The following is a 25,089-nucleotide window of genomic DNA, read 5'->3' on the forward strand; positions in this document are numbered from 1 at the left end:
CCCCCAGAGCTCGTGTCTCTAGCTGCATATGTAGCAGAAGATGGCCTAGTCGGCCATCATTGGGAAGAGTGGCCCCTTGGTCTTGCAAACTTATATGCCCCAGTACAGGGGAACGCCAGGGCCAAGAAGTGGGAGTGAATAAGGGGAGCAGGGCGCGGGAGGGTATAGGGAACTTTCGGGATAGTATTTGAAATGTAAATAAAGAATATATCTAATAAAAAATAAAATAAAAAAAGAGCGTCAGACAGGGGACTGAACAGCTCTTGACTAGGGGAGAAGAAGGCAGTGTAGAGTAGTCTGTGAGTTCTAATCCTTGCTAAATACTGACTTCACCTGAGCCCTACTACTTAAGGCCCCCCCTTACTTAAGAAGTCCCTGTATTCTCTTACTTCAATCTACCCCCAACATCATGAGACCTGGTCAAAGAAGCTGTAGAAACCCAAAAGGTGAATCCATTTGCCCTTCTGGGTTTCTGTCTTTGCCTCCATGGACGCTAGGGATACACACACACACACACACACACACACACACACACGCACACGCCCCAAATGTGGAGTGGTCCTGATGTGGTAGTGGTAGGTCTTTAGGGGTCTCATGGGACTGACATAGTACGGTTTAAGGTGCTGCTGAGCAGGAAAGAGAAGGCTAAGTGGATTCTCAAGACCCCTTCCCGTCCGTCCAAGACAACCCCTTTCTTGTTCCCTTCCTGCCCTGTCCACCAGCTGCCTTGGACCATGGAGGAGAGCAGGCAGGAGGCCCGGGTAGGAGTAATTGAAAGGAGCAGATGAGATGGGGGAATGCACCCACCCCCACCTTCCCTGCCCCACAGGGGCTGTGGAGAAATGAAAACTAATCAAATTACAGCCGACGGCCTCCCGACCCGTGCACAGGAGCCGCCTGGGCCAGGGGCAGGCCTGCAGGGTGGGGTGGGGGCAAAAGGAGAGGGAAGGGGAATCACATGTAATCCACTGGAAACGTCTTGATGTGCAGCAACAGCTTAGAGGGGGGCTCAGGTTTCTGTGGCGTTGGCTATATTTATCTCTGGGTTCATGCCAGCAGGGAGGGTTTAAATGGCACCCAGCAGTTGGCGTGAGGGGCTGCGGGAGCTTGGGGGCCAGTGGCAGGAACAAGCCTTTTCCGACCTGATGGAGCTGTATGAGACATCCCCCTATTTCTACCAGGAGCCCCACTTCTATGATGGGGAAAACTACCTTCCTGTCCACCTTCAGGGCTTCGAGCCCCCGGGCTATGAGCGGACTGAGCTCAGCTTAAGCCCGGAAGCCCGAGGACCCCTGGAAGAAAAGGGACTGGGGACCCCTGAGCATTGTCCAGGCCAGTGCCTGCCGTGGGCATGTAAGGTGTGTAAGAGGAAGTCTGTGTCGGTGGACCGGAGGAGGGCAGCCACACTGAGGGAGAAGCGCAGGCTCAAGAAAGTGAATGAGGCCTTCGAGGCCCTGAAGAGGAGCACCCTGCTCAACCCCAACCAGCGGCTGCCTAAAGTGGAGATCCTGCGCAGCGCCATCCAGTACATTGAGCGCCTACAGGCCTTGCTCAGCTCCCTCAACCAGGAGGAGCGTGATCTCCGCTACCGAGGAGGGGGCGGGCCCCAGCCCATGGTAAGTGGCTAGTACACCAGATCCAGGGATAGGGCCAGAGGGAGGTGCCTGGTCAGCCTCGGGCCACCAGAGCTAGAACAGGTGCAAAGCAGGGCCCTTGGGATCCCTGGACCCCTTTCCTTGTCGGCTAAACTGTCCAGTGGCCTTCTGGGCTCATACTGTTTCCAGACCAGACAAAGGTAGTGGGTATAAATACAGATGGGGTGGGATGGACTGGCACAGGAGAACAGAAGGGGCCCGGAAACAAGCCTGCTGTAAGGGCTTTGGTGAGCCTAGGCAAAAATGAGGGGAAAGTGGCCAAAGAAACTTGCTTTGTCCCAAGTCCACAGCCTTCATTTTTGACCTGACAAAACACATTAGAATGCCCACAGGCCTGCTCAGGAGCCACCGTAACAAAATACTCTGGTTTACCACCCTTACCGCCCAAATGAAGGCGAAATTCTCATCCTAGAAGCTAGGAAAGACCTAGAAGTAGGATGTCTATGATAACATTCTAGGGTAGGTAACTGACCCTGTAACCCAGGCAGAGAGAAATACCTGAGACTGGCAGTAGACTTGACCTTGGACCTTGGCCTTGTCTTGCATGCAGGTGCCCAGCGAATGCAACTCCCACAGCGCCTCCTGCAGTCCGGAGTGGGGCAATGCACTGGAGTTCGGTCCCAACCCAGGAGGTAAGTGAATCCTGACCCTGGTAACATGGCTCAAATCCCTTAGTCCCTAACTAGGCTGGGCTTGTACCCTTATCATAAGCCCTGTCCCAATCACCCTTCAGCAGCTTTTCTAGGAACTTGCTGCCCTGAGGGCCCCAAATGGTGGGCTGGAGACCCTGTGCCTCCCGGTAGCCTTGACCAGCTAGAGTAGTCAGAGCCTCCAGCAACTTCCCTGCTGGTCTCTGACCTCAGAGAGAAGAGCCTGCTCCTGCCCTAGGGGTCCCTGGGGATCGCTGAGTCAGTGTTGTAAAACTGTGCCCTGTGCCCCAGGATATCCTGGCTTCACCTAGGGATAGCCACTTCCAAAACCTAACTGTGTTAGGGGATTTCAGAAGCAGCCCACAAGCACACGCACAGCATGGGGAGTGCTAGTGTCCCGGGGTGGGGGGGGGGCACTCCTGAGTCTTCCTTACCCATTTTTTCCTGGAAAACCTGTGTCAAGGGTCCCATACCCATTGCCCAGGAAACATTCTCCCACCTTTTCTTACAGATCATTTGCTCGCAGCTGACCCTACAGATGCCCACAATCTGCACTCCCTTACATCCATCGTGGACAGCATCACAGTGGAGGATATGTCTGTTGCCTTCCCAGACGAAACCATGCCCAACTGAGATTGTCTGCCAGGCTGGGTGTGCATGTGAGCCCCCAAGTTGGGGCCAAACGCTATCACTTCTGTAGCAGGGGACTTTTAAGTGGGGCTGTCCTGATGTCCAAAACAGCCCTGGGCTGCCACAAGCCAGACTCCCCAGTCCCCATTCACATAAGGCTAACACCCAGCCCAGCGAGGGAAATTAGCTGACTCCTTAAAGCAGAGAGCATCCTCTTCTGAGGAGAGAAAGATGGAGTCCAGAGAGCCCCCTTGTTCATGTCCCTCAGTGGGACAAACTCAGGAGCTTCTTTTTTGTTTATCATAATATGCCTTGAATTCCACCCCCCTCCCCCACCCCCCACAAATGAGACCGTTTGAGAGACATGAGTGCCCTGACCGGGACAAGTGTGCACATTTGTTCTAGTCTCTTCCTGAAGCCAGTGGCTGGGCTGGGCCTGCCCTGAGTTGAGAGAGAAGGGGGAGGAGCTATCCGGTTCCAAAGCCTCTGGGGGGGCCAAGCATTTGCAGTGGATATTGGGAACCTTCCAGTGCTTTGTGTATTGTTTATTGTTTTGTGTGTTGTTTGTAAAGCTGCCATCTGACCAAGGTCTCCTGTGCTGATGATACCGGGGACAGGCAGGGAAGAGGGTGGGGCTCTTGGGGTGACTTCTTTTGTTAACTAAGCATTGTGTGGTTTTGCCATTTTTTTTCTTTTGTAATTCTTTTGCTAACTTATTTGGATTTCCTTTTTTAAAAAATGAATAAAGACTGGTTGCTATCAGAGCATCTGCAATGATATTCTCAAGAGGGGAGCCACCAAAACTCTGCACCTTTCCCTTGGAGGTCCGAATTGGGGGTGGGGGTGGATCATGTGAATGGAGCTGGAGTCCTGAGCTGGTTGTTAGATGCAGGAACCAAGTGGCGCACAGCTTGGGGAAAGACCGGATTCCTTAGAAACCCTGGGCCCACAGAGGCAGGCCTGTAAAATACTCTGTTGTACTTTAATTCAGTCAGACGTCATTCACAGTTCCAATTCACAGCCCAATAGGCCACTGCGCATGCTCACGTGCCTTGTGCCCAGCCCACACCTAGGGCTAGGGGTAAAGAGCTGGGTTTTCAGGGCGTTTCTTCTTCAGCTCCATCTCTCCCCTGGATCCATTGGTCACCTTAAGCTCCACGGAGAAGTAGGAAGTGACTATACAGAACAAATGGGGTCAGACGCTGTCATTTCTTCAAAGGACAAACAGCATGTCCCCTGACCACCTTCTGCCCTTCCCTGCAGGCACAGGGATATTCCTGTCCCCAACTACAGCTCAGAAATGAGGAGATTCTGCTAAGGGAGCCAGAGACAAAGAATAATCAGAGGAGAAGCCAGAGTTCTCCTCATTTGAGATTTTTTTTTTTCAGACTGGCTTCCTAAGGGGAGAAGGTGGGTGGGAAACTGAAAGCAAAGTGCACGGGTAGAGATTGTGTAAGGATTAACATGGGGTCTAAAAGAACTATAATCGGGAACAGGCCAAAACCACCAACTTCAAATTTGCTGTTGGGTCGTACTGTTTGTCTGTTTCCTGGAGATTATTTTCAAACCATTGCAGACAGGGATTCAGTATATGGTGCATCCTCGGTCCCCTTCAGTCCTCTCAGGCCCTTTGTCAACCGACCTGAGCCAGTTTAAGAGAGCAGGCATTGATGGCCATTCTGTGCTTGCTCAAGCTCAGCTGGGCCCCTCCCCACAACTGCCCTCCCTAAAGAAGATAGTATGAGAAAGGCTTGGCGGAGCCTCGGGAACTTGAGGGGGTAAGAAGCTACAGAGGGTGGGTCTCATCAAGGTCTGATTATCGTGAAAAAACAATCATGCATCCTGGTTTGTGGGATTTTCCTACCTTTTGAGTTTGTGTCATTGGATTTACAGTCTTTCAGATAGCCTGAAGGGGAATATTTAAGTCTAGCATTGAGCTTCTGACCGTGGGGCAAAGTAAGTGCCTGCATTACCAATTCCTACCTCTGGTCTAGTGTGCTCCCTTAGGTCCACCAAAATACCCACCTGTGCAACCAAATAGAGCTCTTCTCAGATTTGTGCCCTCTGCCCCAGTGCCTCCCAGTGTTCTTGAGTGGATTGTCCCTGACTACCTTCAGTTGTGACATGTCTGTCCCTTGTCCTCCTAGGTCCCTCCAAGGCTCTAGTGCTAGCCAAGAGCAAGGGTCCTCTGTGAATACCCTGCAGCTTATGGGCTCCAGTTGCTGGAAAATTGTGTTAAAGCCCATTCTTTTCACACTTGAAAAAGAGAACAAAGGTCACTGGAGTCAGTTGACCCTTGTGTAGCCACAGCTTGAAAGTCCTCACGCTATAATATGCCCGCACAGCTCAGATGTGGATGATAACCCTGCTTTCCAGGAGTCCAGAATATTTTCATAAAATAAATGTTATTAAGCATAAAGGTTTCCTTAAATTAACAAACTCTCAGCCTTCACAATTGAATTACAGGTAACAGTCAGGTTAATGAATAACGAGATGGAGTTCTTTAGGGAAATTAACTTAAATTATGTCATCTGTGGAAGTAACTACAATAAATCAAACTAGGCTATTTTGCAATAGCAGCAGCAATGGGAAAGTTGTGGTGGTTTAAATGTTTGGTCCAGGGAGTGTCAGTGTTTGGAGGTGTGGCCTTGTTGGAGTAGCTGTGGTCTTGTCCACTTGTGGTAAGTGTGTCACTGTGGGGGTAGACTTTGAGAGCTTCCTCCCAGCTGCCTGAAGATGCCAGTGTTTTCCTAGCAGCCTTCAGATGAAGATGTAGAACTCTCAGTTCCTCCAGTCCCATGCCTGCCTGGATGCTGCCATGCTCCCACCTTGATGATAATGAACTGAACCTCTGAACCTGTAAGTCAATCCCAATTAAATGTTGTCCTTATAAAAGGACACTGTGTCCGCTCACAGCAGTACAAACCTAACCAGACACAAGTATCTGCTTTTATTAATATTCATCAACAATTCTCCAGGATGAGATCAGTCAATCCGAGGTGATGTCACAGCCCAGCGCAGTAGACAGACAGTCAAGGAGACAGCACGTGTGCAACATGCTTAGAATGTTCAGGGAGCTGAAGCATGTTGGCTACCTAATTCTACTGCAGCACCAGCTACCATCTCCCTACTGCCTCCCAGGAAAGACTTGGAAAGACTTGGAAGGGTCAAAGCCACAGAGGCAAGGAAAAGAGTCATTGAGTGGCCTTCTACAAGGGACATTGGTGAACATAACATTTCTGAGCTATGTAAACTGGTGGCAAGAGGGGACCTGGGATCCAAGCTATGAATAATTTTTTAATTAATTAGTGTGTGTTTATTTTATTATTATTTACTTTACATCCCGCTGCCTCCCAGTAACCCCCTCCCACAACACTTTACCCACCTCCCCTCCCCTCCCCCCTCCAAGCTCCCCTGTGTATCCCCCTAACCACGGTACTTCAAGTCTGTGGGAGCATGAATAGCTTCGTAAAACTGCCCAGGGGAGGGGCTGGACCCTGAACTAAAGTAATGGAGACCTATGGTGGTGGTTTAAATAAGAATGGCTCCCAGTAGCTCACATATCTGAATGCTTGGTGTCTTAGGGTTTCTATTCCTGCACAAACATTATTACCAAGAAGCAAGTTGGGGAGGAAAGGGTTTATTCAGCTTACACTTCCACATTGCTGTTCATCACCAAAGGAAGTCAGGATTGGAACTCAAGCAGGTCAGGAAGCATGAGCTGATGCAGAGGCCATGGAGGGATGTTACTTACTGGCTTACTTCCCCTAGCTTGCTTAGCTTGCTCTCTTATAGAACCCAAGACTACCAGCCCAGGAATGGTCCCACCCACAAGGGGCCTTTCCTCCTTGATCACTAATTGAGAAAATGCCCCACAGCTGGATCTCATGGAGGCATCTCCCCCAACTAAGTTCCTTTCTCTGTGATAACCCCAGCCTGTGTCAAGTTGAAACATAAAATCAGTCAGTACACTTGTTCTCTGGTGGGTAGAACTGTTTGGGGAGGATTAGGAGGTGTGATCTTGTTGGGGGAAGTGTCAGTGGTTGGGCTTTCAGGTTTCAAAAGCTCACGCCATCCTAGTTAGCTCTCGCCATCCTAGTTAGCTCTCGCTGCCTCTTGGTTGTTGTCTCAACAAGTAAGTAACTTTCAGCTAGTTCTCCTGCCATCTTGCCTGCCTGCCTGCCCTGCTCCCCACCATAACGGTCATGGACTTTAACCCTCTGAAACTGTAAGCAAGTACTCAAGTAAATGATTTTTTTAAATAAGTCGCCTTGGACAGCTACTGAAATGCTGAGATATACAGAGGAAGCTGGGCGGCAGCGGCAGCAGGCTCAGCGTGAAAGGGTCCAAGTAGAGTAAGCCTGGACAGATGAGAAAGAAAACCAACCAAGCCTAACAGCAGCTTTCTCACACCCTCACCCCAGACTATAAGCCCTTAGCACAAGCCACCCAAACACTAACTTTCCCATCACGCCTGTGAGTGTGTAATAAACAGAAGGGTATTGCTACATGTTTCAAACCCAATACTTCCTTCTCAGAACATAGCAGTGCCAAGGGTCATGAAGTAAAGCTGGACACAGCAAATGAACTTAGTGTTCAAAAGAAAAAGAAAAAGAAAGAGAGAGAGAGAGAGAGAGAGAGAGAGAGAGAGAGAGAGAGAGAGAAAGAAAGAAAGAAAGAAAGAAAGAAAGAAAGAAAGAAAGAAAGAAAGAAAGAAAGAAAGAAAGAAAGAAAGTGGATTGGGGGCTGAGCAATTAAGAACACTGACTGCTCTTCCAGAGGTCCTGAGTTCAAACCCCAGCAACCACATGGTGGCTCACAACCATCTGTAATGAGATCAGATGCCGTCTTCTGGAGTGTCTGAAGACAATGACAGTGTACTAATAACATACCTAAAATAAATGAAATCTTTAAAGAAAATTTAAAAAGGATGGAAGGAAGGAAGGAAGGAAGGAAGGAAGGAAGGAAGGAAGGAAGGAAGGAAGGAAGAAACTGACACCATTTGTACATTGTCTTAAAACCAGGATGTTTATTGGTACGTACACACCTGCTCACGCCCCCACACACACTCACACACACACTCACACACTCACTCCTGAAAGCACTGAGCCAATACAGTACTGAGAAGGGACCTGGTTTGACACAGGAGACTGGCAGGGAGAGCTTGGGTCACTGGTGACTCTCCAGAGAAAACAGATATTGACAGTGAGGCAGGGCCACACCATGACAGCAGCCTTTCCTCACTGCACGTAGAGCCCCCTATTTTGTCCTCCCTACTGACCCTGAATGCACCTGGCTCCCCAAGTGCTACCTAGGACACTGCAAACTATGACAGGGTCACATGGGAGAGGAGGGGCAGGGCTGACTCTCCCACAAAGCTAGCCCCAGAGTCCCTAGAAGGAGTCAGGTTGTAGGGCTCCTTCCATCTTAGGACTGGCCCTTCTCTATAACTCCACTATTCAGGACCAAGCGTTCTCTCGCTCTAACTAGTTCATGTTCTACTCAGCTGCTTCTCTCTCCATTCCCAGAGGCCTGTCTGGTAGGGAGACAGAAACAGCGGGGTTGAGGACGGGTAGTTGCCTGCCCCAGCCCACGTTAGCTCATTCGATCAGCCCATTAGCCAAACTTCCCTCTGCTGAGCACAAGGCTCGGCATCCTTTTCAGATAGGGAGTTCTGGCTCATTTCTCCACCTGTTAGCTTGGCGCCTGTTCAGAATCCCAGTGATGAAATGGCAAAGCAGCTACTCCAGTCACCTCCAGGACAGCACTGTCCAGGCACTTTCCCGTCCTCTTCCATTTTGGGTTCTGTCACCCACCTGATCCTAGGCCCTGAGCTTTCCAAAGGTTAAGGAATTGGTCCAGAAGAGAGGGGCAATTGATACTCCTCATAAATCTGCCCTGTCCCCACCGTGCTGCCAGGAAAAGCAATTAAAATAATGGAGACAAGAGAGGGGATCAAGATTTTCTTGAGTAGTTAGCCCCTTACCCCCAAAAGAGCCCTAAAGGAGGGCTGGAGGGTATGGGGACACACAAGGGAGCCTCCCTCAGTCCACTTTAGATTTCCTAGACCTGGGACATGAGTCACTAAAGGGGAAGCATCCCCACTCCCGCACCCCCGCTTCAGGGCAGGGTTAACTGTTTACAATCTGATCCAGTAGCAGCACCATCTGGGGCTAGGGCTGGAGGCATCCCCACTGCCCTCTGGGGGGAAGCACAAAAGGCCATCAGGCCATCTCTCTAGGCAAGGGGCTGAAGAGTTCCCCTTGCCCTCACCCTGGGCCCAAAGCTCTGGGGTCCGTTCCTCCCACACATTTGGGGTTCTGTGTCAGCTTGGGCACAGAGTTTCTACCTTAGTCTTCCTCAGCTCCACTCCTGGCTTTGTCCTGGAAGAGGGTTCGGGGTATTCTACACCCCTCCTCACCCCACAAGCAAGACTTGCAGGCAAGAGCTACAGACACTGGTGATTGGGGTTTGGGGAGGAGGGAGTGATACTGAGAGAGGAGGTGGCAAAACCACTCAGACCATCGGGTTGGCCAGAGTGGAGGGGACCAGAAGGCCAATTAGTCCAAGCAGGACAGAGTCCGAAATGGCCTTTTATTGGAAGGGTCATCTCAGTCTTTGGTCCGGGATCCTGGGCCTGATGAGCCCATAGTCCAGACCAAAACAGATCCGGAAGAGGGAAGGTGGCCACACACTCAGTGCTGTCCTTCCCTCCCTCCTACAGAATCTCAAACACCTACAACCTGGGTGCCCGCCACTCACTCACGGGAGACCTTGGTCACATCCTCCAGAGACTTACAAACGGGGAACGAAGTAGGACTCGGATAGTGGGATGCTGAAGGAGTGGATGAGCATATTCTGAGATCCCGGGCAACTGGAAAGTCACAGAGGAGAGACTGGGAGCCAAGGGAGAAAGGGAACGAGCAGGAAGGGTCAGGGCCGGCTGAGCCTGTGAAACCAGGACACCCGCCCTGGGGGCCGTGGCTAGTCCCGGAAGGCGGAGAGCATGTGTCCGTAGAGATAGTGGGAGTGAGCTATGAGAGAAGAGAGAGACAGGCTCAGTGAGTGGAGGTGGTTCCCGGGGCGGGCAGCAGGTAGGTGCGGCATGCGGCCAAGCACGAAGCGAAGCGGGAAGGGCAAGCCGGGCGATGCTGCAGCGAGGGGGCGGCGGCAGGGCGGTCCGGAGCGGTGGCAGGACGGGGCGAGCGCAGCCACAGCCTGGGCCACTTACCCCGAGCCGGGGGCGCACCCCCGTCAGACCCGGGGCGGGAGGGTGGGGGGGTCAGCAGGAGTAGGTCCGGACCGTGGAGGGCTCCAGTCTCTGCGCCCCCGCCGTCCCGGCTGGCAGGAGTCGGCAGCGGCGGGAGAACACACAGAGCGCGGGTTAGTGCGCGCCCCACCGCAGCGTTAGTGCAGCTCAGCCTCGGCCTCGCCCCTCTCCAGCCCGCTCGGCTCCAGGGTGCGGGGAGGAACCCATTGCCAGCCTGGCACTCACCTTCCGGCATGATCTTCTTAGGCGGGGCGGGTGGAGGCTGCAGCGGACCCAGCGTGGACACACGGAAGCCCGCAGGGAGGGTCTCCGCTGAGGTGCCCAACATGCCACCGCTATGGTGATCCCGAGGCCGGAAGCGTTTCCTCCAGGACGGTGCTCGGCGGAACACCTTTTCTTCCCCCTGCACCAAGAGGCATATTGGAGTTGCCAGCCCAGTCCCTAAAGCTCTAAGGGGTACTACTTCTGAACTCCCCCTCTCTAGACCTTAGTGGTTTTGCGTGTAGGTTAGACAGAGGCTGAAGATGATTTCAAGGGATCTCAAAGATCCAGCAGGAGGTTCCTCTCTCCTATCAGGTCTGGGTCAGCAGTGAACTCCATTGCTCTACCCACCCCAACCTCCCCAAACTGAGCTCAGATAGCCCACTGCTTTCCTAACATGTTTTTCTTTCCAGACTCTCTCTGGAAAGTCATGGGTCAGCCCCAGCACTGCTCTCCTGTCCTGCTGGATCCTCGATATAAGATACTACCCAGGTCGCTAGAAAAACAGTACCTGGGATGAAGACTTCTGGGATGCCCTTCTTGGTTCTGCCACATTACTAGCAACATGACTGCTCAGGGCTTCAGTTTTCTTATCTTCAAAGTGGAAATTCCAACATCTGTCTAACCTATTTATTTCTCACGCTGCCTACCCCAGTAAGACCAGAACACGAGGACAATGATAAATCAGGTGGCCAGAGACAGGCTTCTCCAGAGGATACAGAGAGCAACCCCCACTATCTGCTCCCCATCAATGCCAAAATCACCTCCTCTGCAGTGGGCTCCCAGAGCCTGCATCCCACAGGCTGCCCAACACTCCCCAGAGCCGCAACTCACTGTCTTCCAGCCTGTGTTTTCAGAACTGCACAGGCCCCACGACACAGGTAGAGTGAGCAGGAACACAGCCACTGACCCCTGTTCTTGTCTCAATGACTCCTATCTCCAGTCCCTCAGACTTCTCCACAGCAGACCACTTCTACCCAACCACAGACCTCCTCCTCACAGCTTCCATTCTCCGTCTCTTCCGGCTCTCCTCCCTTAGGCCAGCCACCACTCAGCCCTGGGGCAGGAGCTCTCATGACCCTCTATCCAAGCAGCCAACAACAGCCAAGGCTCTGAATTCATATCCAGGTACTCACGTCATCCAATTTCCTGTCTGTGCCCAAGGCCAACAGGTTATTGAACTCTCTCTCCATCACTTGGCGGGCCTGAAACCCATAGGGTGAGAGGGAGAGAGAGGAGCTCTAGTTAACAATGCTATCTTACTCTTTTAAAACTTACATTAGTTCAGTTTTTATATTATCACACATTATTCAGTGTGTGTGTGTCTTTGCATGCATATCTGCAACTATGTACTTCATAGGTTGGAGAACAATCACAAAAGTTGCTTCTCTCTTTATGTAGGTCCCAGGGATCAAACTTACGTCATCAGGCTTGGTGGCAAGTGCTTTAACTTGTTAAGCCAGCTTACCAGCCTCATTTTTTCTTTTCTTTTCTATTTTACATGGGGAGGGGGTGTGAGGGGAGATACGTACACCACAGTAAATGCATGTGATCTGAGAATAACACAAAAGAATTGGTGCTCTCCTACCATGTGGATTCTGGGGACTGAACTCAGGTTGTGATTCATGGTGGCAAGCACCTTTATCACTGAGCCACCTCAGCATCCTCCTCATGGCATCTTTCAGCTGTTTCCCAGTGTCTAAGGGCAGAAACGGGGCAGGGGTCTAGTGTACTTAACCACTGGAAACCTCACACATCTGCTTCCCAAGGCTCCTGCTTCCAGCAAATCACTAAGAGTGCCCTACTAAAAGCCAAACTGCTAACCTTGGCATTCCTTCATAGAGGGCAAATTGGAGGGAAATATATTTTTAAAAATAGGATCATGGAGCACACGAAGAGACAGGCTTTAGGTATTGGGGGAAAAAACTATTTTCACTAACTGGACTCAGGGAGTTATCAATAACAAGAAAGAAATAGGACTGGAACGTGGGAGGGAGGCACTTGTGGAAACTGGAGAGAGGCTAAAGTAGACAAAAGTGTTCAAAATAAATTATACAAATATATGCAAATATATGAGCAAATAAAAATTATTATTTTAAAGCCGGGCGTGGTGGCGCATGCCTTTAATCCCAGCACTCGGGAGGCAGAGGCAGGTGGATTTCTGAGTTCGAGGCCAGCCTGGTCTACAAAGTGAGTTCCAGAACAGCCAGGGCTATATAGAGAAACCCTGTCTCGAAAACCCAAAAAAAAAAAAAATTATTATTTTAAAAGCCTACATTTTGTCTCTAAAGGAGAAGTCATGGCTTGCTACCCTTTGGTGAGGGCAGGAGCAAGAGAGGCAAGCATGCACAGCACAGGGAAGCAAGCCTTCCTAGAAGGAAGGAAACCAACTTATCTCTGTCAGGTGGGTCAATTACAAACTTGAACTAAAAGAAGCCCAGTGGAGGATAGCGGGAGCCCTGAGCTTTGAGGCATGCACACATTTTTCTAGACTCCTTAAAATTACTGATTAAGGAAACTTCCAGAGTGGGTAGAGGTGGCTCAGCGGTTAAGGGTACTTGCTGCTCTTGCAGAGGGCCTGGGTTCAGTTCCTATCACCTAAAGCAGTCGGCTGACAGTGGCCTATAACTCCAGTCCCAGGGAACCAGAAGCCTTCTTCTGGCCTCTGCAACACCAGTATACATATGATACACCTACGTACATACATGCAGGCACCCACACATACACACACATACACATACACATACATAAAATAAAAAAGAAAGCAAGAAAAAAATAGAGGTCTTCAAAACTTTCTGTCACCAGATATTCTCAAGGTTGTTCATGGAGGCTTCTATACTGGGTCAGCTGGGTGATGGAGGCGCATACCTCTAATCCCAGGACCCCAGGAGGCAGAGGCAGGTGGATCTCTGAGTTTGAGGCCAACCTGGTCTACAGAGTGAGTTCCAGGACAGCCAGAGCTACATAGAGAAACCCTGTCTCAAAAAACAAAGAAGAAGAAAGAGAGGAGGAAGAGGAGGAGAGACGAGGAAGGAAAGAAAAGAAAGAAGAAATATGCATTCTGATTTAGGAAGCAACGAAAAAGAAAGTCCACACTGGGGGAAAATATCAACCACAGAGTTCTAGAAAGTCCACACTGGGGGAAAATATCAACCACAGAGTTCTACAGGAATAGCGTTTGTCAGAAGTGGCAATGTTATGTCTTACAAATGATCTAAAAGAAAAATATTTCAAATATCTTCTGAATAGTGAGGGTTAAATAGTTAGATCTCAACTGCAGAAGCCCTTCTGAGGGAGCTGGCAGGCAGGAAACCTGCAAATGGAGTTAGAGGTAGGCAAGTGTAGGGAAATTGCATTTGGAAGAAATCCAAACTTTTACTGGAAAAGAAAGGGTCCAAGCTATGCATTCTGACTGGCAATAGGGGTCACAGCAAACAGTCTGCAAACACGTTGGCCCCGTGGGCTGCCACTGTCCCCGAAGGCCAACATACCATCCAGAACTAAGAGACAACACAGCCCCGCCCTCCCTCAAGCCAAAAAGTGTCTGCTCCCAGAATAGCCAGCACAGCTAGTGGCTGAGTTTCAAAAGCGATCTGACAGCTGCAAACAGTTCAGACAAGGGCAGCTAAAATGATCAGGGGCAGCAGCGAGACTGCACTAGGGAAGCCTAAAGGAATTAAGACCGTTCTGTCTGGAGAGACAAAGGCTTGGGCCCAGAGCAATATAATCAGAGTTTATGAAATTCACAGTTCTTACAAAAGGGGAAGCTGGTCAAATACAGAAAACCTCATCAACCGGAACTGTAGGGAAGAGGCGGGCCTTTCCCCAGGGGAAGCCTGCCAGAGGCATATTTAGGACAACTAAAATCAGGAAGTACTTAACACAACTGTGAGTACAGCTAGGATCCATTACCCACAGGAAGTCAGAAGGGCCAAAAATATAAATAGGGTCAAGAGAATTCAGATCTATCCTTGGGTAGCAGTTACAACAATAATTACGAAATGTAATTGAAGGAGATGTCTAATCTTCTGAGCTGCTGACAGGGAGACAAAGGCCTGCTGCGGAGTCTCTGGGCTGTACTTACTGGTACTATTTAGTCTGCTGAAGCCTAGGGGCCCAGAAGCAGATCCCCAGGCTAGCAAACAAAAGAGATACAGGCTCGCAGGTCCCTGTGAGGCCTGAGGCTGGTTTTTCCCTGTGGAACGTTGGGCCGGAGAAGCAATTTAAGGAAAAGGAAAGTCACAAGCTTTGGCTATGAAACTGGCTTGGGAAGAGCTGAAGCAAACCCAGAGCTGGGTAAAGAAAAATATCTCACAAGGACCTCTAAGGACACAGCTCGTCCTGGAGACACACACACACACACACACACACACACACACACACACACACACACACGAGGGGTGGGGAAGGTGGTGACTGACTGAAGGGCTACCTGGGTGTTCTGTGTGGGGATCTGCAGAACCAAGGCCAGTGTGTTGTGGTCGAAGTTCTCATCCAGGGCCAGCAGGGCGCCATGCACACCACTCTCGTGTAGGTTTCCTGCATAGTCCCTTAGCCCTATAGACTGGACCCAGTGAACCACCTGGTCATTGGTCCAGACCAGCACATCTGGAGGACGGAGGAAGAAACAGACAAAAAGGAAGCATGCTGGCCCAGGCTCTTCAAGGTGTAGAAATAAAGTTTCCTAGACGCAGAGCCTCAGCCCATCCCTCACTTCCTACATCTTTCTGTCCTCCATGGCATCTGGGCTCCTCGAGCCAGCTCCACCTCACTGCATCTCCCAGAAGTCCCCGCATGGGCCATCCCCACCCCACCTCCACCCCCACCCCCACTCCCCAACCCAAGGCCAAAGTGGCCTTGTTTTTTCAATTTTCAGAGTCTTATGTAAAACCTGCCTCTTTCTCACTCAATTCTCCCTCTTCCCCCAGATCATCAGTTTTACGAGCACACCAGTCCACAGCACCAGCAGAGGGGTCGCATCTGTCTGCTTGGTGGCCCGTCTGAGGGAAGGGGAGCCACATGTGAGCACACATGGAATACATCTACTGTGTCACACAGGCTAACGTGAGTCTTCCCTGAGGCTCGCTGGACCCCAGGCTGAGGGTGAAAGCAACCTTACCCTTGATCTCATGCTGGCTCTCTTCCCGCCTCTTCTCCAGCTCCTTCCGGTCATAATTCAGCCTCTTCAGACACATGATGCCATACTGAAGACTGGTTCTGCAGACACACAGCACCTGAGCCAGGGCTTCAGTGTGGCTGCACTCCTGCCCACAGGGCCCCCAATTCTGTACCAGCCATGGTAGGTACAGTGCACGCAGGCCCACTGCATGCAGCACAGCGGATACTCCAGTCCCCCACTTCCCCCGTGCTCCTGCTGCCATGGCTTGCACGTGATCTGAGGTCTGCTTGCATCTCCCACTTCAGCCAGGAAGGGCCTGTGCAGGCTAATTTTGACAGTCACCTTGGTAACCTAGGTTAGTCAAAGGCACCTCTGCATTGTCTTCAAGGGCATTTCCAGGGGTGGTTAAGGGAGGTGGCGAGACCCATCCCGAGTATGGACGGCTCCATCCCACAGAGACCAGATGGAATTAAAGGGGAGGGCACAGCCTAAGGGCCTGGACATTCTCTCCACTTTCCCCTTCACAATGAAGGGCTCAAAGAAGACGCAAAAATAAATGCTTCCTCCTAAGCTGTGTCAGGTATTCTGTTACAGCAAGAAGACACTAACAAAGGGCCTGACTGGTGGGAGGGCTTTGGATGACACAGACATGTCCCTTCTTCTCAGGCGCTGAAGTAATAAAAATCATTGCCACTCACAAGTCAAAGGAAAGAGAAAGCCAAGACCCTCTCTGTATTACCGTTTCCCTCAGTCTTTTCTATAGCCTGCAGATTGTCAACAGACTTGTTCCCTTACCTGCCCAACTTGTTCTCTCTGCTGCCACCATGCTGCCACCATGCTGTCCCTCAAACATGGAAAGCTTCTGAGACCTGGGTGTCCCAGGTCTTTGCACTGGTTGCTATGTCTGCCCAGAACATCCCACCCCCAATTTTCCAAATGGTTGGCTCTTTCTTCACCTTTAAGTCTTTGCTCGGTCAGCAGACTCACACTACACCACCACCTCCGCGCCACACTCCCACAGTAACTTGGTCTCATTTTTTCCTAGTTCCTTAACTGTCTTGTCTCACCAAGTCAGAATGTACCCTTCCTGGGGACGGGACTGTTTGACTCACGGTCACAGATCTCTAGAGAGTCCTAGGTGGTCTGTAAGTGCTTAATGAGAAAATGAGGCAATTCTCCTAACGTATTAACTATACTAAGAGAGCAGCAGGCCATGATAAGCACAGAATGTACAGTAAGTCAGACAGAGGACCTTGGGTTAGAAGGGGACCCATGGCCCTTAGTCCAAGCCTCTCCAAATCTAGGACTCACCCTACAGCAATTCCACAGTGCTGGCTGAGCAACAGTGTAACCCCTCCATGGCTGGGCAGGGGGACAAATGTAAGGGTCCTGCCTTGAAAGGACCTCTTTCACCTTCTGGACTTGTCCCTCACACTGAGAAACGAAACAGAAGTCTCCTCCTAACTCCAACCACTCTGAGATTATACAGGCTACTCACAAAGCTCTTCTGCCTGGAACACTCACAGCTCAGAGATACGTTTCTCGGCTGCCTGTCTTAAGCTCTGGATGTCAAAGGCACATACAGCCCCTGGTGGGAAATGCCCCATACATTAGTCTCACTGTAATCTTTTACACAGTTCCTATGACTTTCACAGCTATTGGACAACATAGCAAAGCTATAAAGCCCTTGAAGTTAGGTCAAGATGGGTTTGAAAGCCAGCCCCAGCACAGCCTACCAGAGGGCAGCCGGCATCTGTAAGATGGAGCCCCACCTCTCCTTAAGGGTTGTACTGGGGATTAAAACTGACAATGAATGGAAGGGCCCAGGACGTCTTAGGGACCCAAAAGGAGGACCACTGTTAGGAGGGTGGGTGTGACTGACGTGGAGCAGGGATCTATAACAGTAGAACCCCACTCAATGGAGTATCCCGATCCAAGAAGCACTGGGTGAGACGTGAAAAGATGAAAAAGATTAGCTGTCCAGCTGAGTGAGCAGACAGAAACAACCTCTCCTGGATTTGCTACCTCCATTAGTAAACGCCCCTTCCTTGTCATAAAAATAACGGCTCCAAACGTGCCTTGGTGCAAGCCTGTAATCCAAGCTATTCCGTAGGCTAATGCAAGAGGACTCCCAAGTTCAAGCATGATTACAGAATCAGTTCAAGACCAGACAACTTAGTGAGACCCTGTCTCAAAATACAAAACTGGCAGGGAGGCCAGGCGCATGGAGGCAGGAGGATTACGGTTATTGTTACTACATAGAAAGTTTAAGGCCATCCTATGCTATATGAGACCTTGTTTCAAAAAAAAGGGAGGGGTACCTGGGATTATAACTCAGTGTTGGCATCTGTGATGGTTTGAATATTCTTGGGCCAGGGAGTGGCACCATTTGGAGGTGTGACCTGGTTGGAATGGGTGTGTCACTGTGGGTGTGGCTTAAGATCTTCACCCTAGTTGCTTAGGAGTAAGTCTTCCAGTAGCAGCCTTTGGATGAAGATGTAGAACTCTCAGCTCTGCCTGCGCCATGCCTGCCTGGATGCTGCCATGCTCCCACCTTGATGATAATGGACTGAACCTCTGAACCTGTAAGCCAGCCCCAATTAAATGTTGTTTTTATAAGACTTGCCTTGGTCATGGTGTCTGTTCACAGCAGTAAAATCCTAACCAAGACAGCATGCCTGATGTCTGTGTAAAGACCCTACACTAAATCCCAACAAAGGGGGGGGGGATCTAAGCCAGTGGTGGCACATGCTTTAGACCCAGCACTAAGAAGCAGAGGCAGGAGGGTCTCTGAGTTCAAGGCCTGGTCTACAGAGTGAGTTCCAGAATAGCCAGAGGCTACACAGAGAAACCCTATTTCAAAAAGAAAGGACAAACTCCAGACCCACAGGTATCCTTCTGAGGTCCTGCATGAGGGCTCACACCTGTGATGCCAGTACCTGGAGGATGAGATGGGAAGAGAGCTGTGAGTTTGAGGCCAGCCTGGGCTATAGAGTAAGAGTCCTTGTCGTCAGGCTACAACAGGAAACAAAAACTGTGGTACTAGAATGGCAGGTGGAATGGCAGCAGAGTGACTGGCAAGGGCAGGCTGTGTGGTGATACCTCAGAAGCCTGAAGCAGCAAAGCTGCTCTATGGCCCTATGGCAGGCTCGGGGCTAGGAGGGCTCCCACCATGCCTGGGAGGGCATTCTCCAGCAGTTCAGGCACGTGGCAGACTGGCAGAGGAGTAGCATATCTCTCAGCTGTCAATCACCCAGGAGAAGACAGGTGCAGCTGGGGCTGGCAGCTGCCCAGGCAAAGACAAAGACTCCCTTTTAGCCTCAGTGAGGGGCGAAGGGCAGAGGAGACATAGCTTCGCTTCCCTGCAGCCCTCACAAGTCCCTGCGGGGTCACAAAGGCTAGAGGCCCAGGACTGAACTTGAGTCTGCAGAATTAGTTCCGCCTGTGCTCGGCCATCATCCCTAAGCTGCTGCTTCCCGTGCCTCTTTCTCCTCGGTCATGAAGGGGTTAACTAGATCCTGCCCAGATTTAAATTTCTATGGTGTAAGCCAGGCAGTGGTGGTGCATGCCTTTAATCCCAGCACTCAGAAAACTGAGGCAGGCGGATCTCTGTGAGTTCAAGGCCAACCTGATCTACAGAGGGAGAGTTTCAGGACAGCCAAGGTTACACAGAGAAACCCTGTCTTGAAAAACTTTAAAAAACAAAACAAAACTATGGTGTATCAACTGGAAGATAACTACCAAGCCTTGAAGGAACTAGAAAAGCCACACACACCCAATGCCACCTGCCATCTTACCATTGACTTGAGGCAAGGGAGGGCTTAAGTAGGAAGTGGGGCTCTATAAAGCTGATTAAGAACATCTAACAGTCGACTCTGAGAGCTGGGACCAGGCAGTGATGCTGGCTGTTGCTAAGGAGCTAGTTGAGAAGCAGGCTGGAGAGGCTGTGGTGCACAGTCTGCACTGTGCCCACAGAGCTTTCCATCTTTCAAAAGAAGCCACAATACCAGCTACTCAGATACAAACTACTGCTAAAACATTGACAACGGAAGCTGGGGAGATGGCTCAGTGGTTAAGAGTGCTTGCTGCTCTTCCAGAGGACCTTGCTTCAAATTCCAGCACACACAAGATAGCTCACACAGGTCTGTGACCCCAGTTCCAGAGGATCCAATGTCCTCTTCTGGCCTCCACAGGCAAAAGGCACATGTGCAGTTCACAGACATACATGCAGGTAAACAACCATACACATAAATAATAAAAATTAGAACAAAAGCAAAATACTGGCAACCATGTGAGTCAAACAAAATATATCTATAGGTCACCTACTCACAAGCTGCCAGTGTGGGACCTCTACCATGACATGTTTGGACAGATCTTTTCATCAAAAGAAGAAAAGGATTAGGTGACATTCTGCATAAAGGAATAGAGGTCCCAAGCAGAGGAACTCCCACTAAGGATTCAAAGCACAGCAGGCCCATTGCCCCTGGGATGGTGTGGTGGTCACTCGCGTGTTTAAACACTTGGTGACCAGACGGCAGTACTGCTTGGAAAGGTAACAGAACTCTTAGAGCCTCATTAGGTGAAGTAAGCCATGGGGTTGGCTCTGGAGTTTTACAGCCTTGAGGTATGAAGGTCCTTCCTATAAGCACCAGTCCCTGCTGGGGTCCTAGACTATATGTAAAAGAGAAAGCTGGCCGAGCACAAGCTTCTGTCCCCCTCTTCTTCCTGACTACTAATGCAAAGTGGCCAGCTGCCTCACGCTTCTGCGCCGTCTTCACTTGTCCATCATGATGGACTGTACCCTGCAACCAACCGTGAGCCAAAATAAGCCCTGCCTTCTTACGTTGCATTTCACAAGGTATTCTATTACAATGATGACACGACCTAGAAGAAATGCAGTGCCTAAACTCAAAGCCTGATTCACTGTGAGCCTTCTTGGTTAACACAGAGAATTCAGCAAGCCCAGAGACAGCCAAGGAAATTCAGAATGAGCGGAAACGCTCAAAGATGATGCTATTGAAAACAACGACCTGTGTGTGTCCTAAGGGTTAAAGGTGACAGGATCAAATCCACAACCTGTAGAATACTAGAATATGAGGGAGTTTCATAACAGAGAAAGTTATTACCACCCAAAACAGGCCCCGGAAAGAGACAGGGGCCCCCTCCATTTCTGAAGACAGAGCCCCAGGGCTGGGGGAGACATCACACCACCAGGGAGGCGGCCCTGGCTCCAGCCTGGCTCACCTATGGAAACTGTCCACCATCTTGAGGTGGACACGCAGGTCCTTCTTGGTGAGGTGATCCAGCATGCGAGCATCCACCAGGCACTCCATGAAGTAACTACGGTACTGAGGGAGCCCCAGGCTGGGCAGCCATTCATTTCCAATCCACTCGTGATTCATGTCTCCATAGGCCAGGGTCTGGGGACATGAGAGGAAAGAGGATGGGGGAAGTGGGGGTTGGGAGGCAGGCAGTGCCAGCAGGTTACAGGTAGCATATCTATTAGGGAGAAATACCAATCACCCCTTCACCCATGCTGTTCAATAACATTTCAGTTTATTTGTACTAAGGAGCTGATAGTGATCGGAGGTAACAGAAGTATTTCAGGATCTCAGAATGACCCAAGTCTACTCAGGTATCAGCTGTCTACACCAGGGGTCCTCAGGCATCCTAATGCAGCGACCGTTTGCAGTTCTTCACCTTGTGGTGACTCCCAACCATAAAATAACTTCATTGCTATTTCATAACTGTAATTTGCTATTGTTATGAATCATAATGTAACCATCTGATATCTGACCCCCAAAGCAACTGTGACCCACGGGTCAAGAACTTCTGGCCTACATCAATGAACAAGAGCAATTGTCCAAGGAGTAAGAAAAACAGAGCCCTTCCTGCCACCTCTGGAAGGCGGTGTGTAGTGATGTATAGACAACTTGCCAACTTATGTCAACCTCAAGCCTGCTGAGCCAGAGGAGAGGCAGCCAGGGTATAGTGGATCTGCCAAGGATGCCAGCCCGACTCTGGGGAATGGCTAGCTTCGAAGTCCAGAGAATGACTGAATGTTGGCTGAAGGCAAGGGGGGGGAAGCACAGAGTAGCCTGTGCTTGAATAGCCAGTGTGCTTCCCCAAAGGCCAGGTCATCACTTGGGCAATTCTCCAGGTCCTTTATTAATGTTCCCACTCATGATGTCACTTGCCTCAAGAAGCCTGCACTACAAGGCATTACCTCTACAGAGAGCAAACAGGGACAGTTCAGTTTTCAGTTGAGCAACCCTCAAACACCTTTCCCATACCCTGCTAGATGTTTTCACAGTGAGCTGTTCTGTTTTAAAGGGAAACTGCACGTGCTAATATATGTAAAATTGTACACCGAATAGAATATGTTTGTTACCAAGCAGACAAATGAAGTTATCCTCTGTAGTCTGCATCCAAGTGCAGAACTAGGAGAGCCTCTGCCCTTTCCCCTGCGTCCTGTTCCCCACTGCCCTGCCCACACACAGTTGCTATACCCAACTGTCTACCACCCTTCTACTATAAGAACGAAGGCGTTAGCCTGGTGGTGGTGGCTCATGCCTTTAATCCCAACACTTAATGGGAAGAGGCAGGTGGATCTCTGAGTTCAAAGGACAGCCTGATCTATGGAGTGAATTCTGTGTAGGCCGATAGCGTGGTCAGGGAGAGCAAGCATGACTGCCCTGCCTCACTCTCCACCACAGCAGCCACTGTCCCACACTGTCACTGTGTTTGAAAACATCATCCTTCCTTTTATTCCATCAAACCTCTCATTAATGTCATCCCTTCACTCATTGAGAAACTTTAGACCGGCCAATCCTAATAGATGCTCACGAAAGTGACCTTTGGAAGGATAAGGACTGGAAGAGGACTGTCTGAATCTAAGACTCATCGCTCATGAACAGAGAGTCCAATTGTGAAGGCTCCAGCATGCTGGGGGCTCAGCCCCCCAGAACTCCTCACCTGTCATCCTAGGAAAGCAGAAAAAGAATGAAAAAGGGAGTTTGGGGGTAGGGAGGGGAAGGAACTTTGTTCAGGGCTCCGCGTGTGACAAGGACATGCACACACTGGACTTGGCCAGCTGTGTCATTTAGTGGCTGGTGTGGGGATGCTGCCTTGACCTTCACAGAGTAGCAGTTCTGATGCGGGAGGAGGGGTCTTACCTGGGCCCAGCTGCCCTCCTCACTGTCCTAGCCGGAACCAGTGCCGCATGTCAGGGGAGACATGAAAGTCAAGAAACCTGGAGCCTCCACCCAGGCTTCCCCAAAAGAGGAGGAGAGACATCCCAGTAGCTAGTGGGTGACCAGAATAGCTAGTTGGGTCCATTGAGAAAGCTGGTGTATACATGCATAATTGTGGTGAGGGAAACATGTTTATGTAGCAAAAACATGTTTCCTGGTTCCCGGGTTTGATTGCTCCCTAAGACCAGGCCATGAACATGGGGTTTGTGACTCAGGCCCATAACAGGGAAGAGCTTTCTGTAGCCCAATGCCACTAAGGGACTGCTGGAACGGAGCCTGCAACATATGATTCCCAATCTCATCTTGCTACGCACAATCCTCCACCCTGAGAACAGAACCAGGCAACATCAGGGATACTAGATCTCTGCCAGCCCCTCTGGCTTCCCACACCTTCCACTTAATCTTCATGGGTGTCACTGGTCCTCGGGCCAAGGGGCAGACTCACTGTTTTGGTAGATGTTGCCAGAGTTTCCATCTCTTCGTGGGTCACCCAGACATTCCCTGAAGACTGTAGGCAGAGAGGAAGGCATCCTAGTCCCTGATGCCCCAACCCCACCCCTCAAGACCCCCAGAGGAGGCCCCAAGTACAACTTTCCCTTCCCTGACTCCTCCCATGTGCCGAGCCTATAGCTCCCCACAGGCTAGCTCTACACAATCTATCCTAGAAACTGTCCCCAGATCTGTAGTTATTGTCAGGTAGGCATGGGGAAAGGGAGCCTATGGGTGACCCATGGGAGGCAGAGAACCAGATCTCCAAGGATCCTCCCAGAATCAACAGTGTACCCCCCTGAAGACCGGGGAGACTGGTAGAGATGGGAGGTTAAAGCAGGGCTCAGTGCTCCCGCCTTCCTAAAGACCAGTGGGAGACTGTGCAAATACTATGTCAGGGCCTTTGTGGACCTGAGGATGAAGGAGGCTACTCACAGTCCTGGAGGTAGGTGGAGCTGAAGGGCTCGTCAGTGACACCATCTCCTGGATGGCCAGGCGGAGCTTGAGCCTGTGCAGGGCATTGCTGATGCCGATCTCCCGCTGGATCTCCGTGTCCGACAGGGCGGACATGATGGCGCCACTCTTGACATTGGCCCGGCAGGCCGCCACATACCAGGCAGGCATCCCCACCCAGAGCTACAGACATCGGGCACAGGGGAACAACTCAGCATCATTTGGGTGGTTACTCCTGGGGCAGCCTGGTGGGAGAGCGAGTCTGCCTGTGAAAGACTGATGTCTCTGTAACTTGCTCCCTCGTTCTTGGTATGGCACACACGTGGGAGAAATACTCTGGTGAAGTTACAGAGACATCACACCTGCTGCTTAGGAGTCCTCATCCCACCAAACCTGTGTGCAAAGCAAACCCCAAGAGCAGACACAAGTGACTTGGGTTCACAGAGGACTGTCCTCTCAGGTAGGAATGGGGAAACCCGCCCTCACATGGTCCTCCCTCCAGATCCCAGAGCATCTCCATTGCCCAGGCTCACCTCCAGCCAGGAGACCACCGTGGGGCCATCCCATTGGGCAAAGGGCATTCCTTTTCGGCGAGCATCTTCAAGCAGCTGGTGTCTTGGGGGAGGAACAACAGGCTCACTAGTGTTTTGTTCTCTCAACCAGGCTGAGTCCTGGGGACCACTCCAGGCTGGGCCAAGAGCTGCCGTTTCACTCTTCCCCCGATCCCCACCCTTGAATTCTTCTGCTCTATGCCTGAAGCAATATGAAACTTCAAAGTGGGAAACACCCTGCATGCCCACAGTGTCCTCACACCTCACACACAGTGACTTAGGCATCTCCATGTGCCCTGCAAGAGAACCATGGGCCCCGGATTACTCTCCCACAGCCTTCCTGATTCCTGTTCCCTGGGATCATCCTGAGGCCTCGTTCTCAACTCGGGACTGCTCAGGTGTGCCCGCATGGACCAAGTCTTGCTGGACTCTATCTCTCTGAGCTCAAAATGGGAGGAGGAAAAGCAGCTGGGGGCCCGGGCCACCCTAGTAGCACCTTAGTCCGAGGCTCTTACTTCTTTTTCAGTCGCCGGTCCTTCTCTGCCTGGGTCCCCAACTTGGCAGGTACCATTGGTTCCTGCAGACTGAGCTCTGAGTCTGTGAGCAGAACTGGAAAGGAAGACATGAATATGTCAGCAGCCCTTCTGCTTCTGCCTTGGCCTGGACCTAGAAAACGAAGCAGCAGCAGAAGGCGCCTTCTACACACACACACACACACACACACAGAGAGAGAGAGAGAGAGAGAGAGAGAGAGAGAG

General features: G+C 50.9%; 2 protein-coding genes across 4 annotated transcripts in view; one reads left to right on the forward strand and one right to left on the reverse strand.

The window, feature by feature from the left end:
- Positions 1-3,697, forward strand: part of Myog (myogenin) — a 5,054-nt gene extending 1,357 nt beyond the window's left edge. The window contains exons 3-5 of the mRNA XM_021174610.2: positions 1,060-1,616; positions 2,206-2,287; positions 2,817-3,697. Of these exons, the coding sequence (XP_021030269.2) occupies positions 1,071-1,616; positions 2,206-2,287; positions 2,817-2,938 (750 nt within the window). The 5' untranslated portion in view covers positions 1,060-1,070 and the 3' untranslated portion in view covers positions 2,939-3,697. The remainder of the gene's footprint in view (positions 1-1,059; positions 1,617-2,205; positions 2,288-2,816) is intronic.
- Positions 3,698-7,947: 4,250 nt separating this feature from the next.
- Ppfia4 (PTPRF interacting protein alpha 4) overlaps positions 7,948-25,089 on the reverse strand; it is a 48,761-nt gene continuing 31,619 nt past the window's right edge. For 2 of the 3 annotated variants that reach the window (XR_003837408.1, XR_003837407.1), the window contains exons 19-30: positions 24,847-24,940; positions 24,314-24,395; positions 23,763-23,963; positions 23,284-23,346; positions 22,761-22,787; positions 20,830-21,005; positions 15,586-15,683; positions 14,899-15,074; positions 11,603-11,671; positions 10,431-10,608; positions 10,167-10,276; positions 7,948-9,969 (exon numbers count right to left, since the gene is read on the reverse strand). Coding sequence is in view for 1 of the 3 variants with exons in the window: in XM_029480637.1 (XP_029336497.1) it covers positions 9,920-9,969; positions 10,431-10,608; positions 11,603-11,671; positions 14,899-15,074; positions 15,586-15,683; positions 20,830-21,005; positions 22,761-22,787; positions 23,284-23,346; positions 23,763-23,963; positions 24,314-24,395; positions 24,847-24,940 (1,214 nt within the window). In the remaining 2 variants the exon portion in view is untranslated. The remainder of the gene's footprint in view (positions 9,970-10,166; positions 10,277-10,430; positions 10,609-11,602; positions 11,672-14,898; positions 15,075-15,585; positions 15,684-20,829; positions 21,006-22,760; positions 22,788-23,283; positions 23,347-23,762; positions 23,964-24,313; positions 24,396-24,846; positions 24,941-25,089) is intronic. The other variant, XM_029480637.1, reaches the window with a different exon arrangement.

This window comes from Mus caroli, chromosome 1 (assembly GCF_900094665.2).
Source record: "Mus caroli chromosome 1, CAROLI_EIJ_v1.1, whole genome shotgun sequence".
Lineage (NCBI taxonomy): Eukaryota > Metazoa > Chordata > Mammalia > Rodentia > Muridae > Mus > Mus caroli.